We start from the raw sequence: 16,105 nt of genomic DNA, 5'->3' as shown, positions 1-16,105 counted from the left end.
ACAATTATAATTCAATTTTCCAGTTGCTCCGGTCATCCCGGCTCAACGATGGGAGCGGTCATTATCTCTTTGGCTCCATCCGAACGCTACGTCTCTGTGCAGCGCTGCAGCATCTCCACCGTTGCCTGACTTGGCCACCGCCATCTTTACACCACCCACTTTCCAAAGCCACATTTGCCGTTCTTCCCTACACTGGAAAAAAACACATGAAAACATATGCAAGAAAAAATACTCTTAATCCAATCAGATTTAAGCTTAAATCAAAAGGAAATCAGCTCAAATTAAGAGGCTTGGTTCTTGATTTATGCAAAAATCCGATTGAACCAATAGTATTTTTTCTTGTAGATGTTTTCACGAGTCTGGACTCTAGATCCAATGTGTTTTTTTTTTCCCAGTGTAGCACGGCAGCATGGAGGCCTCATATGCGGGCTGATTAGTGAAACCGATAGACAAAGAAGTCAACAGAAATATTAAGGGATTCTATTGATGGGAGCGGATGGTTGCAATTGAAGCGGGAGGTAAGAAGTGATATAATAGAGTAATCAACGGTAACCGACGAGAGACCCTACAGTTAGTCCATCATTTCTCCCTTGATCTAAAGAACCACCCGTTTCAACCAATAAGATCGGTCCAAACTCCCTGTGTTTCCTTTGTCTATCGCTTGACAAAGCGATAACATATCAATTTCAATGGGGGTCAATCCCTGCCACTTTGAAAAGGTGACTCTTCAAAATTTCATGAAATTTGCCGTACGTAGTGTACGTGCATGGCTTGGTAAAAACTCAAAATTTCAAGTTGATTCAACCACCAGTTGGGCATTTATTAGACGCTGAAAGTTCGCGAAAGTTGGCCTCTTTCGACTCGAGGGATACCACCACTTTATTGATGTGGAACCTCGGAACGGTTAATCCAAAATCAACCGTTCTGCACTGAAAGAATAAAAACTCCGCCTTGGAAGTTGTGCTTGCGGGCTATATACATACCGTCCGCGTTCCGGGCGTAGCACCTGGAGCAGTCGAAGCCACGGCTCCAGCATCCGGAACTTTCGGCCTCTGAGCCCGGAACGGACGGTATGCCTACAAAACCCGTACCATTTTTGTCAGTGTGGTGTCGTTGGAAAGCCCATGGGTGCGTTGATTTCGAGTGTTTAGAATGGAGAGAGGGCAACGCTGGAGGCGTGGAGGAGCTCTGGGTCTTGCGGCCTTGCTGAATGCGGACGGGTGAAGCTGGGCAAGTTGCCTGGCTTCGGAAAAGGCGAGGAATGGAGGACGGAATGCGGGCGGCCGGGCGGGAGTTTCCAGGACGAGGCGACATCCATGGAGCTCGGATAGTTTAGCAGAGAAAATATGTATGCTCGCACCGTGCCGTGTCCATACTAATAAGATGTGGACGTGTCTGCCAGGGTGGAGCTGGCAGACACTCCGCTGTCTTGGGTCTCCGGCCGTGCAAGCGGCTCGCGGCTCGCGGGTCTTGCACACCTATATAGTGCGGCCGCAGACCCGGCTCGCACCTAAAACCTCGCTCACTTTTCACTCCTTCCATTCGTCCGTTTCGGTTTGTCCAGTACTCTCCCGTACTATGAGAAAACGCCGTATGAGCCACGAGGAGTTGTCAAATTTCCCCTGCTGATAAAACATTAATTTTTGAGGAAAGTTATGAAAATTTTTGCTTGAGATTTTAAAATCCTCTCGATCAAATTGCTGGCGAAATTCTCTGAAAAATTGAAAGAAAAACAACCAACGGTTTCATTGGAAATTCGTATTATATCGAAAGCAATTTGGCAACGCCTGATGGCTCATACGGCGTTCTTTCTTAGCACGATAGAGTACTCTGCCGTACTTTGGAAGAACGCCGTATGAACCTTCAGCGTTGTCAAACTTTCTTCGATAAAACACGAATTTCCTAGTAAAATTGTAAATCTTTTTCTTCCAATTTTGCAGATAATTTGTACCGTAATTCCGCCGAAAAGTCCTGAAAATTCCGAGGGAAAATATTTATAACTTTCCTCAAAAAAGGACTGATTATAGGAGGAAATTTAGCAACTCTCGAATGTTCATACCGCAGCCCATTTCAGTTGTTTCTTCACCGTGTGAAAGGGATGAAACTGTCAAAAATCTCCTCAAATATTGACCGGCTTACCGGGATTTTTCCCGCCTCCTGTCCGCTTCTGAAAATCACTATCTTTCTTTTTTTACGAAGGAAGTAAACAAACAATCTCATCTCCATTCGTTAAATATTTGTCCATCAAATACAAATTCACTTGAATAAATTCAAGCACTTGGTACTAAAAAGCTGACTCTCGTGATATATCAATTTCACGAAGTTTTTTAAATGAATCGATAATTATTAGAAAATGGGGCAATATCAAAGTCTTCTCTATTTCTTAAACGTAGAATAGCTCTCTCTACACAACAACATCCAATCGTAATGATCGATTGGTTTTCGACGTATTAAAATAATCGAAGTTCGCACACTTGTCCATGCAAGACCGCGTATTAAAACCGAAACTGAGAGGCGGGTTGCATTGCGACGCGAGTTTCTAACGAGACGGACTCGAGGATCCTCACAAGTACCTCGACACGGTTGTCACACCTTGGAGAAAATCCTGCGTTCATGAATAAGCGGTAATATACGTCCGTAGAACACCTGTCAACGGGGGGGTTCAACACATGACCAAGAGGCGGGCAGCGTGAAGATGGAGGAAAACCCATGGCTGATAACTTACACTAACAGGATCTTTCAAGGCTACACAAGCGACAGGTATGCCACGGTCTTCCCGCCCTCTCCCTTTTCTTCTACACTAATCTGTTACGCGTCTTCGCCTCACAGCCCCCCCCCCCCCCCCCCCCGACCCTCTCAGACATCAGATCCGATGAACCCGAGCACTCAACTTAGCAGACCTCCACCCCCCCCCCCCCCACCCACGGGGGAGCCACTCAATCCGATCGCGGTGAGTCGAACACGGCCGGACTGAGCCGATCGGATCCGAAGACATGATTAGATCTTCGGGACTACCACGTCTGTAGACCATTCCACTGGGTGCTTTAAAAAAAGGGTTCTGGCAGAGTCTGGCGAGGCGAAAATTTTCGAAAATATCCAAAACCCCTTTAAATATTAAACCTAAAATGACTAGAGGGCTACATCGTTCTCTTACGCAATGAGGTTGGGCCTCCTTAGCAACTGAGAGAGGAGCATGAGATGTGGAGGGTTCAAAATTACGGACGAACATTACCAAGTATAAACTCAGTTTCATTGTAACAAGAAAACTGTTTCTAGGACAGATTGTCATCGCTTTGGGAAGAACTTGCTACAGCAAGGAATTAATTTTAGAAGTTAAGTAAATTTTCGGTTGTCAGAATCGACATTTTCCTTGTCTTGCTAAAGTTTTTCTGCACTCTGTGAATTTTTATTCATGTAATTCGATAGTACCTTTGACTCCTGGACAGTTTCATTTTCATGGTAGTTCACTTCGTGTGCAGAATGACTGTTTCGACAACATTCAATGAGATAGAAACGACTATAGCCCAGGAAAGTTAAGAATTGGACGGAGTGCTCTTTTTAGCGACACATTGATGAGAGTAAAAAATGTGCTGTGCCCATTTCGAGGCGGCATGACTTTGCGAGGACGTCGGAGTTCCAGCCTTGAGTCCAATGATACAGAGCGAAAACCAACTGTCAAAATCATGACAGCGAAAGTTTCTATGTCCTATTGTCTCCGCTAACGCCCAACTGCAACCATACATGAATGCATTTGGCGAGGAAAATTGCGATTTTCTGACTGCAATCATGGGAAAAATGAACGAGACTCGACGCCTGATGAAAAATTCATGAAGTCGTCGCGTTTAAACTCCCGGCGAGCCCAAATAAATCAATGAGCTTAGCTCTTTTTTTTTTTTTTTTTCCTACAAAAAGCGACCTACTCTTGACTTCTCAGACTGTTTCTTGAACTCCAAATTTGCTGATAATTCTGCTAACACAAGACACGAGACATAACAAGAACGAGGAGGATTGATCGTGGGCTGCACAAATTCTTACCCAAATTATAAAACCGTGCCTGTTCGAGTAGAGGACCTATAAATACGATGGCATGGTTGGGAGGTGCGAGGAGGGGCATCCATAGTTTAAAAGGAATGCATGACTTAAACAGCTGAATCATCACTTGGATTTTTAAAGAGCTCTGTTGGGCTCGTCGCACTGATCATGAATGGCAATTTTACATGTTAAGTGGTGAGTAAATGATGAATCAAATTTCAAGTGAGCCCAATTAACTAATTTTAGAAGATAGACACGCAGGATCTAATAAAAAACGAAGTCAAGAGTGATCCAATGTTAATAATAAAAGTTAAAAAACAAAACCGCAGATCCGTCACCACATTTTTAAAATAGTGGGAATCGATCGTGACTATTGGTTAGGAATGGGGGAATGGAAATAAAATTTGGAAGAACTTTCTACACCCCTGATATCGAGGAGAGGGAAGCTATGCTGCCGTGCAAAGAAAGAGCGGTGTATAAGCCCCCAGGCGTTTCCGAATACGAATTTTCAGGGAAATTTGTGAATAAGTTCCTTTCAATTTTTCGGAGAATTTTACTTGCAATCTAATAGACAGTATCTAAAATTATTTCAAGGAAAGTTAATACTAATTTCCCTCCAAAATAAATATCTTATCACGAGAAACCTGGCAACTTCAGAATGTTCACGCGGCGTTTTCCCCTAGCATGGCAGTATGAACGATCTAATTCACCCACGATAGCTCGTCTAGTGCGTCTGTCGGATTACACAGATACAGAGAATTCGCTTGCCAGGAGCGATCATCACGTTCGCCTTGGAAAAACTGACCAAGCGCAAGGAAGCGATTGTTCCCTGCGGCTGGAGGCGCCTCTTCCGGAAAATCCTGCCGGAAAATGCCGATGCAGGGGATTCTCCGTTCCGGGAGCCGGAGAGCCTCTCGCGACTCGCGGAGCATTTTCCCATGAGATAAATCCGCGAGGCGCTCACGCACTCGAAATCCAACTATGTAACCATAGGTTTCACGCTTGAGTGTTTCCTTTCTTTCTCTCCAGCGACCGGCGTTAGCCGCCTTCGGGGAATGCATCATCCATCAATGCTCTCGGCCGATCCTCCGTCTGTCTTCCCGCTTCCCGGTCTTCCCCGCTCCTATTCTGCCTTTCTAAGGAAAAACGCCGTATCAACATTCCGAAGCTGCCAGATTTCTCGTAATAATACCTATGTTTTGAAAGGCATTTCTAAATTTCTTTCTTTAAATTTTCAGATACTTTTCATTAAACTGCGAGTGAAATCTTCTAAAAATTGGAAAAATATCCCCAAAATTCGAATCATATCAAGGGAAATTAGGCAACGCTTGTAGGCTCATACGGTGTTCTTCCTTAGCACGGGACGGACCGAGTTTAACTGGAATCAGCTTAACTATAAAAAGAAAAATAAATTCCCATGGGTTTTAGTTTCTTCTAGGTTCCAGAGCCTCGGTAAAATGCCGCCTACGAAATTCGTGAGAATATTGAATAAAATCCAAAATGATTAGTATTTATACAAAGTTTTCAGGAATTTTTTGACTGAGTCATTAATTATTGAGAAAGTAAAGCCTTGAAGGAAATTAGGCAACGTTGCAAGCAATTAGGCTAACTCCAGCAAATGCTTAGAACATATTCCAGGGGTGAGACTTTAGATAGAGATACTGAAAAAGAGAGTGAGAGAGGAAAAATTAAACAAGTTGACTTACCATAGAAACGGGTACCGAGCCTGCGGTGCCATTTGGATAAAAAGGTGAAACGAGGTAGCCCATGTTAAACGAAGACGTGTGCGGAGTAGGTTCCAATTTCCCTGAAAAAGAAAGAAAAAAGTTTTCTTATGACCGATATAATCTAGGATAATCAAATTTTACATCAATATTATAATGTCAGCGATTTTAATGTAAACTAATACATGCTGAAGTCCTGATAACGATTAATATAATCCATTGCATCCGCATGACTCGAAAAGGTCCGATAAAAAAATCATGTCCAGAGAGATCCGATGCATTGTGATACATTTTGTTTCGGGAGGGTAATCGTTTCTCATTCCATCTAAAAATGGATTAAAAAAAGTTACTTATGCATAAAAAAATAAATAAACGGCTACTCGTGGCGTTAAAAAACTAATGAGGAGTCAAGTGTGTAAAATACCGACAGGGCGGTGACAGCAGTGAAAAAGCATCGAATTTCAGCTGACTTGCGCTGTTTTCCGTCGTGCACTGTCATCTTGCGCCAGGCGCCAAATATCGGCGAGGCCAGAGGAGTCATCAAAAAATTCTCAAAATCGTCGTAGGAGGCCACTAAACATCTGCTCCCAAGTTCCGTGGGGCCGTTTCGAAATTGCGCCGAATATTTGCTGCTGGCACGCGTTGTATTTTCATAATAAACATTTTGCGCAGGATGAAAATGGACTGCATTTTGCAATTTGGAACTATAAATCCTGCCTCTTTCGGAAAAACACTTATATGCATAGGGAACTAATGGCAAATACGTTGTTTTTAAACCGGGCTAGAAACTATAGTTCCAAATTTCAAAATGCAGTCCAAATGAAGCTTAAAGAGGAGTTAGTTTGACCTACGGAGAGAGGTTGTGAAGATTTAAGCTTTAGAGATTATCTATCCACCATTAGACACGAAGTCCGCCGAAATTGTTGTGCCAGCAGAGGAATTTTTCCGTTTAATGACTTAATGAGTTCCTATCCTACCTAATTCCCTAAAGGATTACTTCCTCTACCCCCAGCGCAACAAGAATTGAAGACGGGACAAAAACGCTGAGAACAGCGAAACCACGTCACAAGTCTTTCCCACAATCGCCAATTTCAAAATCGGACTTTAGTCGCACCAGTGAAGTCCATCCATCATCGAACGATAACAGGTTCAGCGGGATTTGCGCGATCTCCAGAGACAGCGGGCTCGGTCGGGGACACAGGACACAGGTAATCGGACGCGTCAAAATAATATCAACGAACGGAATCATCAATCGCCACAGGTTCGAGGAGCGTCCGGTCTTGGACAAGGGCGAGGGCAACAGGTTGACCGTTGGCGAGCCGGGACCATGGGGATTTGCCGGATTTCGGGGCGGAGAAATGGACATCGTCGCGATGGGGGGGGGGGGGGGGGGGGCAGGAGCCGGGACCAAGGCGCGGATAATGGGAACAGAGACACGCCGTGTGACAACTGAGAAATTACCGGTTACAAATGGATTTTTTCGGTTCGCTTCCCGAAAGGGAACGCTCGGCTCTTGTTTTGGAAACAGGGGTGGGCAGAGAGGGCACAGGAGCTGATGGGTCGGATGAAGAAGTAAATAGTGACTCGGAATCCGCGAGGCGGGGGCGGCAGGGGTGACAACGCCGGGGAACCCAACAAAAGCCGCCCGGGATATATTGGACATATTTCTGCCAAACGGAACTATGTGCATTAAGACATGGGCCCTGAGACCCATAAGAATATATGCATAACAGGGCTCACGTCATTATGCACATAGTTCCGTTTGGCAGAAATACGTCCTTTTGTGGTGCCAATAATGATGGAGGTTTATAACCGGCGACTTTTCCTGGAAACTCCGACTTTCTGTGCGTTATGGGCTTAGGCTCGACGGAGTCGTGCTCTTTCGTCGTTTTGATGAGGGGCACCTTGATTTCGCATGATCATCAGGACAGGTCTCGTTGTAGTGGGTGTCTCGGGGGTTGTGCTTTGACCTACTTCAGGGAAAAATCTTTTTTTGGCAGTTTCGAAAATCCCCAAGGATAATGAAAAAAAAATGAACTAGTATAACTCTTAACGAGAACTCTAGTTAGTCACGTTCCAAACGGACATTAAATCAGCATCCTTTGTTGGGCGAGTCAATAGGAGAGGTTGGACAAAATTTGGGAACTTTACAAGCTTATAGCTCCGTTCTTACAAAATTTAGAGGTTTTAAACATTGTTCCACTGGTTTCCTCTTGAAATTTTCTTCTGAACCCACTCCATAAAGTTAACAATGTAATGAAATAAACATCAAAATTTGCAGTTTTAATAAAAAATGTCATGTCCGACCGTCCTGACTGACTCTAACCGGTGTGCGCCGGAGGAGCGACGCACACTGGATCGAGTCAATAGGAGAGGTCGGACAAAATTTGGAAACTTTAAACGCTTATAACTCCGTTAATACAAAACTTTGAGGCTCTAAAAGTGGTTTCATTGGTTTCCTCGTGAAATTTTCTACTGAAAACACCCCTTAAATTTTAAAATGTGACGAAATTAACATCAAAATTTACCACTTAAGCAAAAAATTTCCTGTCCGACCTCTCTAATTGACTCGATCCACTGTGCGACGATACACAAGGAGTAAAGGATGAGTGCGATACCCGGAGGCGAGGCAATATCGATGATGAGCTAAGGAGGAGGCAAGCTAGAGCGGGATCTATTGAAAAGAAAACTACCGCTTATCATCGGGCTGGAGTTGGAGTATGAGTGTGAGAGCCCGCGGCAGGATACGAGACCGCGAACAAATCAGAAGCGCGCGTTTAGAAGCAGCGACACGGTCACACAGGTGTATCAAAGTAAATTCGACTCAAGCGGCGCGGCGGCGGCGCCTCACGTCGATAGCGCCTATTCTACCACGCTAGGGAACAACGCCGTATCAACCTTCAGGCGTTGCCAAATTACCTCGGATAAAACACGAATTTCCTGGTAAATTTATGAATATTTTTCCTGTAATTTTTCGGATATTTTTTCCCGCAATTTTACCTGAGGTCCTGAAAATTTCAAGGAAAATATCAATAACTTTCCTCAAAAATAGACATTTTATGGAAGGGAGTTTGGCAACTCTCGAATGTTCGTACGGCGTTTTTCCTTAGCGCGGCAGTATTGCATCCCAGCGCAGCGCATCCTTCCCGGCTCTCAAGTTCTGATGGGTTCATCGACTTGCCGCTTGTTTGGAGCCTCCTCACTTCACTCCGCCGTCCTCGATAGTCAACCGCCGACCAGAAATCATAGTATCTGCACGTAGTTACACTTATTATTACACTGAAAAAAAAGTTATGGGCTGTATAGACATACCGTCCGTTCCGGGCTCAGAGGCCGAAAGTTCCGGGTGCTGGAGCCACAGCATCAATTGCTCCCCGGAACTTTCGATCTCTGAGCCGGAACGACGTATGTACATAGCCAAGTGCGGCTTCCGCGTCGGAGTTTCTCATAATATTTGGCTATAGACTTCAGGAATTAGATCGAGGATTTCTCGAACGATGCCCTGCCGTCCAGAAATGATCGATTGATCAATCGACGGTCAAATCGTTCTTAGTATGCTATAGAGCCATCTAAAGTAAAAACAGGTACACGCGTTTTAAGTTGTCGAAAAAATTGGAATTGTATATACGAATATTTCTAGACTTTTCCGCCGACTAGCTCTTTCTGGTGGTATGTGATCGGAATACCGAATGCGATCTACTGCCGAAAAGTCAATTAGACGACCCTTTTAGGAGCCGATGCCAAGATATGTTACAACCAGTGCCAGACTCAGTCTCGTCTCTTTCATGCCAGTCTCGTACTATTGTCTTGAATACGGGAGCAGGGGAGCTCCTCGCATGATTTGGCGCCAGAATTTCAAAATCTAGCATATCAGCACACAAGGGGGTGAGACGTAGTTAGCTAGGGGAAAAGTGATTCCTTGCACTGTTGATGGACTGAGCGCTTGACACCGTAGATTTCTTTTTTCTACGAAAGCGCCGTTTCTAAGATATAAGGAGTTCGACACATGCAACTATATCAACTCCAGAGTGGTTTTTTGCAAAAGCAATTGAGTGAGGGCGCATGCATGGGGCTTACACTACTTTCAAACATCGTCACACTTCAATGCATATGAGTTTGAAGTTTCATGGCAACTCGTAACGTCAAAGTTGTTCATTTCATCCTGCTTTTAATGTTTGCTTACAGTTTTAAGATCTCAACCAGAGTGGCAAAAATTCATGGATGATATTGAAAAATACCGGTTCCTTTTCATGTTTCGCAAGGTGTAAAAATTCTGACTTACTTCTATTTTTGCGTTTGAGTGCGGGTGTATACTATATTCCCTGAAACATATGACATATTTCACAGCCTCGTGAAAGTTCATGAAATATTTCATTGAAATTCCCAATATTTCATTTTTTTCTTGCGTTTCATGCCACTCTGATCCCTGATCTCAACAACTGTGGAAGTGTAGAAGCTACATAGTATCCAAAATCATTTCTTGACCCGTGTATGAAAGAGGACACTGAGAATTTCCAATGGTTTTAGAACTTAATTCTCGTCATAGAACGACGGTGAGTCTAACTGACACCCAGCAACCAGACTTTAAAGGCAAATTCAGAGGGAATATTCGCTGAATATTTGTTTAGAGCTGAGAAAACGAAGTTAGGATAAATCTCAACTCCGTAGGTCATGGGCCTGTACGGTGTACACAGGCCATCACCCTCGTTTCCAGTTCGTTCTGCCACTGAGTCCAGCGCATTCTAACAGACAGTCCAGTAGCTCCCCGGGATGTTTGTGGTAGCTCTGGCTCATCCACACATTCACATTTTTAAAAAAAACAGGCACTCGGTCGCATTGAAATCCTGATCAGCTCAACAGCCGAAATTGTTCCCTCGAATTCGGCCCCCAAAACGACAGTCCAACATAGGCAGGGGGTCAGCGATGTTTCCGAACCGTTCCTAAAAATCAAACGAAACCGGTGCGTGGAACTCTTATTGAGGTGCGTTTGTCAACACTGCGGGGTCTATGGGAGGCAACCAGCGCCGCGCCGCGAAGTGAGATGAGGGCTGAGCCATGGGGGTTTGCGTAGAAGGTGTTGATCAAACAAATTTCTTTCTCTTTTTAGGCGAGGAGATAAAGAAAGAAGGGAAGAAAATGGAATAAGGCGGGCGCACTGACATGCAGGTCAAACGAATTAAATGCGGGGGAAGGTTTCTGGATCGAGGCAGCATCCAACAACGAACTCGGGATACCAGCACACAACGGGTATTCCAGGCGTTGCCACGTTGAAAGCTCGCTTCGAAAACTGGTTCTGAATTTTTTTTTTTCAAAAATTCGATTTTTTATTTTTTATCCCAATAAATCGCACACATTCTCAGGATCATTTTAAGCTTTAGTTTTTTAAATTCCAGTGATTATTGGAGGAGTACAGCTGTTTTTGTCACGCAAGGTCAGTTCAAAAAAAGGTCATTTAAAATTTTTCTGCTTTTTCATTTTGCGATACTGAAAAGATTAGTTTTTGAAGACTTTTGCCCCTTTTTCTTAGGATCTACAGATTGGATTTACAAAACTTTTTTTTTGTTGGAAGCTCTAAATTATCTCTTAAAATCAACTTACGATTCCTCTGATATATTGTTAAAAAGAGTTTTTAGAAGACTCGGAAGTGAAAAAAATCATTAAAAATAAAATGAAAATTTCAAAAATGTCTCGAAATTGTATTTTTAGAAAAATCGAAATAATTACATGTCGATTGAAATAACACATTTAGACCCGTCTAACAGAAAAAAAGAAAAAAATTAAGAATCCATTCAGTGGAACCTGAGAGAACGGGGTAGATAGTGACATAGATTTCAATGTGTAGGGATGGACAGAACCGACTGGCCCAGCCGGTACCCGAGTCGAGTCTGGATAAATTTGGCAACGGAGCAACATCCTTAGAGGAGGCAAGAGGCTACCAATTAATCTGATCCTCACAAAAATCACCATCTCTTGTATCCATATGTCCTCCCCTCCAGGTACTTGCATCTCCTTCTTCTAGTCCCCTCACGGCGTGGTGCGTGGTTCTCTCTACCGTCATGTAGATGTAAATGAAAATGAGGGAAACAGGCTATTAAAACCGTTTAACAGAGGTGATTCGACTTAAATTTAAACCCAACTCCAAATAAATTACACCCAGTGATTAATCTTCACACTGTAGTATCGTTGCCAGGTCGAACTCACATCTAATGATGCCAGCTTTGTCATAAATGTCGATTCATTATTATACTTGAATAGAAATATGTGTTAAAAAAGCATTTGCCGTTACCGTGGCATGCGTTCTTTAATCACAACGATTATTCATTGATGAGCCTATAAGACTAAGAAATCATCTTATTGTTGGTCCTTTGACCAACATTAATGTAAGTAGTGTAATTCACTACATTAATGGATCCATCAGGTTGGAGGCAAAAGGTGGGATCTAACAGGTTGCTACCTTCCTTCTCTCTCTATATAAATAAAGTTCATATTTTTCCCATCTTTAAAAGGGAAAACAAATTGGAAAAAAATGAAGAATTACTTTTAGAGATTTAAGTTTACTTCTAAGCGAGTTAACAGAGCGTTGAAGAGCTGGCTCTCTTCTGAAGATGGTTGCATATTTCATTTCTGTTTTTGTTTTAATGATTTGACGAGTCCATTATGTTTACCGATTTTACGTCTTTAGGATTTCATTATTTAACTAGATGATCTAAAAAACAGGGCTATGCTCTGATCGTTCGTACAAGTAGAAGAAAAAAACTGAAATCGCGTAAAAATTTGACTTACTCCTTAAAACCAACCTTATTCTGAATAAAAAAAGATGGATCCACGTTAGACGTTCTTAAAAATGTTCCTATCACCGGAACTTACCTTATCTGATTCACTCCACTCAATTCCTGGAGTGGCAAAAAATAATTATTCCTCACTTCCTCAACTTTCAAACATGACGGATCGCGGCGGGGCAAGGGGGGAGGGGAGGAGGAGGTTCGCGTTTTAAGGGGAGACCGGGGGAGGAAGGCACAAGCTCATTCATGCGAGGATGAATGGGTCTCATTAAATTTACACCTTGAATCGGAGCTGAAGAACGAAAGCCGAGCAGAGCAGAGATTAAGACGAGAAATGTAGGCCAAGCAGGAGGAGCCAGGAGCCGCAGGGACGGCGGAAGGGGGAGGGGGGTGAAGTTGAGAACTGAGGGATGCGCGGGAGTGCGAGGCCGAGGCGGCAGGGAGTGGGGAACAGGGAACGCTTCCAAATGTTAGCGTTTGAAATATCATTTCCTTTTTCGAGGGTGGGAATTTACCGAAGGGGCCACAGAAGAGCCAAATGAATGACATGCGATCACAATCAACCGGGTCCCTGTTCCCTCGGCGTCGGAGTCCCGGCTAAAATGGGGCTTAACGCACCTGTTTGCTCGGGTCGGGGCCCGCAGCCTGGATCTTAAGGGCTTCGTGCAGCCCCACGCTATACGAGTACTTATTCCACGTACAGGGAATGGAAATGTCCTCCGAAAATCATTTTCGAATACGAGCCGAGAGCGACAATTCTTCTCACGTGAACCGAGGGTTTACGAGGTTTGTCTAATAAAATTTTCTATTCGGATTTTTCGGATATTTACGATGAAATTCCCTGATTTTTAGCGTGAAAAATGGATGCTTGTTTGATTTAACGAACCAACATAATTGTTGGTTTGAGACAAACGTTCAGTTTTGCGTGTGCTTAGATGCATGTGGTTGAGAAATGCTGAAACGCACTCGGGGTTCCTGATCCATGACAGTTTTTCCGGATATTTTCCAGGCGACAAAAAATTTCCTGAGTCCTGATTTTTTCCAGTTTTTACTGACAGAAGATATCCTAGATCAGATGTTATTTGAATGATCGAGGACATCCCAGATCAAAGAAATGAGGCTTCTGACTTAAAGGTAAAATACAAAACCTAACTCGAGCATTCACGTCATCAGTTTTTCTTGTGAGCAGAGCTTGAAGGAGGACTAGCACTGGTGGAGGGCATAAAATATTAAGTTTTCTCATGTAATTTTTGGGCAAAATTTAAATACTTAGCGCGCATTTAAAATTGAACAAGATTCCAGTGGACCCTTGAATAGACGATTCGTTTCAACATAGTTAAATGTCAAAAGTAAAGAAAAACGCATTAACGAGATGGTCAAAGGAAGTCTGCTAAATATGGAAACGAAAGAAAAAAGGGGAACAAATTAGAGACGAAGTACTTGCAGATGAGTGGTGGCGTGCGCTTTTTAATTTGACACATTCAGACGCGCTGGACTTCAACTAGCCCGGGGGGGGGGGGGGGGAGGAGGAGAACTAGCACAATTGATAAGGCTGACAGTTCGTGTAAGTGCATTTGCAGACGGGTTCACAGAAAATTGAAGTCCGAGCGGCGGGGCGAGGAGGGGAGACGATAGCGAACTTTCGATGGATCGCACAAGGGATCGATATGTTGCGGCGATACATGCGGAAGGATATGAGAGATCGCATTGCGGCCGATGGCAGCGATGCCTGATGGCCCGCGGAATGTCATTGTTTCAACGGGAAAAAGTGGCGGTTTCGCCCGGGGGAAATTGCAAGCGGCGAAGACGGCGCGGCGCACGGAGTATAATGACACCGAGACTGCCGACCTATTATAAAAATGAAATTAAAAACTGCATCGGATTGCATCATCGTGTGATAAAGCAACCATAAACTGACGGAGCTGGCGCGGTCGACGACCTCCGACTAGATGCTATCACTTCTCAAACGAAACCTGGACCATACTCAAAGCTGGCTCGCCGGCCGGGGCTTTTCTCCGGCCGCGGCGCGGGCCGCCTACTTGCAATTTCAACTGCATTGGATGCTCTCTTGTCATTCGTCACATCAAGTTTTCTCACTTGTTTGCCTCTTTAAGTTCACTACTTTAGTTGGACATTTAGGTTACGAATGAAAGTGTCTCGCACAATTCTCAAATGTGAAATAGACCTTCTGCTGCGTTAGCATTCCCAGTTCCCGGGACAAAGGAACTAATTCCATTCCAAATTTTTTTCCTGACAGTTCAATTTGTACAATATGGCTGCGTAATTAATATCCATAAATTTTCGACTTCTCGCGTGTAATCAAAATGAAAATCAGCGGATTTTTAGTTAAAAATATTCAAGAGTTTTCAGTAAAAGAAAATTTTGTAAGTGGAAATTCTTTCGTGGGAGGGGGGGGGGGGAGGACACATTGTTGCGCTTGGTTTTTTTAAGGCTTTTTACAATTAAAAAATTAGGTATACTACAGGATCTTGATTCCTAAGATTTGAAGAAACGTGAACACCTGTTTTTGGTATTTTTAGGTTTCAGAGTCAGATGATATAGTCACCCTTTCCAAAACTCATAAGGAAAAAGTGGGCTACACTCAAGGTTTTTGTATTATTATAATGAAAGTTTTCGGCATTTGGAAGTATAAACACGGCAGGAGTAATAAAGAAAAACAGAGTTCGTTCAGATAAGCCTACTTTTTTCAAAACTGAGATATTTTCGCGAATGAGAGCGAAAGAGGTTCTTGACTTTAAATTGATACTCACTCCAGAATATACTATAGTAGGGCCCATACATTTGGAATAGAGAATGAATCATACTGCTGAGGGGCGATGCGTTCATGTAACGCACTTTTTCGGCATTACTGACCCTCCTCCTCCCCCTTTACAACGCTTAAAAACAAACCCCTAGACCCCTTCCCGCATGAGCGTTACGTAATTTATGAACAGCCCCTAGCACAAGGGTTAAGTGAAAGGGGGTGATAGTGCGGTTCGCCAGGGATGATGAAAACGAGGTTGCTTCGTTGAGAAATCGACGGGTCCGATCAACTCGGGGTCGAGAGAAATGAAATGCTAATTGGAACATTCTTGGTCGGAGATGGGCGTCGTCTCCGTCTTGCCCCCCTCCCCCCCTGGCGGGAAGAGGGGGGAGGGGGCGATGCGCCCTAATCCCCACTTCTTGGCACCGGCTCAATCCACATCCAGATGAATGAAAAATGATAAATTTCAATTGTAACGAAACACAATCGCGTTGTAATATTGGATTAACGTCAAAACGATGACAAGGACGGACACCGACGTAGCCGACTCGCTCCGAGATTCCGGACATCGGCCGCGGCGAGCACTGCCCTGTTAAGGCAAAACGTCCGAATGTGCATTCGAACGCTGCGAAATTCCCTCTCGGAAAAGATATATTTTTCAGGAAAGCTCGGCATATTTTTCCTTGCGATTTCCAGACTCTGAAAGATCAAATTACGAAGAAAATTCTCATAAAAATCGGAGGGACAATATTAACAAAATTTTCGGAAAATTCGTGATATATTAAAGGCAATTCGGCAACGTC

The 16,105-nt window shown here is 43.7% G+C and overlaps 1 protein-coding gene across 2 annotated transcripts in view; it reads right to left on the bottom strand.

Annotated features, from left to right (window-relative positions):
- Positions 1–16,105, bottom strand: part of LOC109034080 (protein pangolin, isoforms A/H/I/S) — a 141,531-nt gene that overhangs the window by 72,254 nt on the left and 53,172 nt on the right. For both annotated transcript variants that reach the window (XM_072298890.1, XM_072298891.1), the window contains exon 3: positions 5,739–5,839. In XM_072298890.1, coding sequence (XP_072154991.1) covers positions 5,739–5,839 — 101 coding nt within the window. The remainder of the gene's footprint in view (positions 1–5,738; positions 5,840–16,105) is intronic.

The sequence above is a fragment of the Bemisia tabaci genome, chromosome 3 (assembly GCF_918797505.1).
Source record: "Bemisia tabaci chromosome 3, PGI_BMITA_v3".
In the NCBI taxonomy this organism is placed as follows: domain Eukaryota; kingdom Metazoa; phylum Arthropoda; class Insecta; order Hemiptera; family Aleyrodidae; genus Bemisia; species Bemisia tabaci.
The sequence above is the reverse complement of the archived record's forward strand: the minus strand, read 5'-3'. Positions and strand labels throughout refer to the sequence as shown.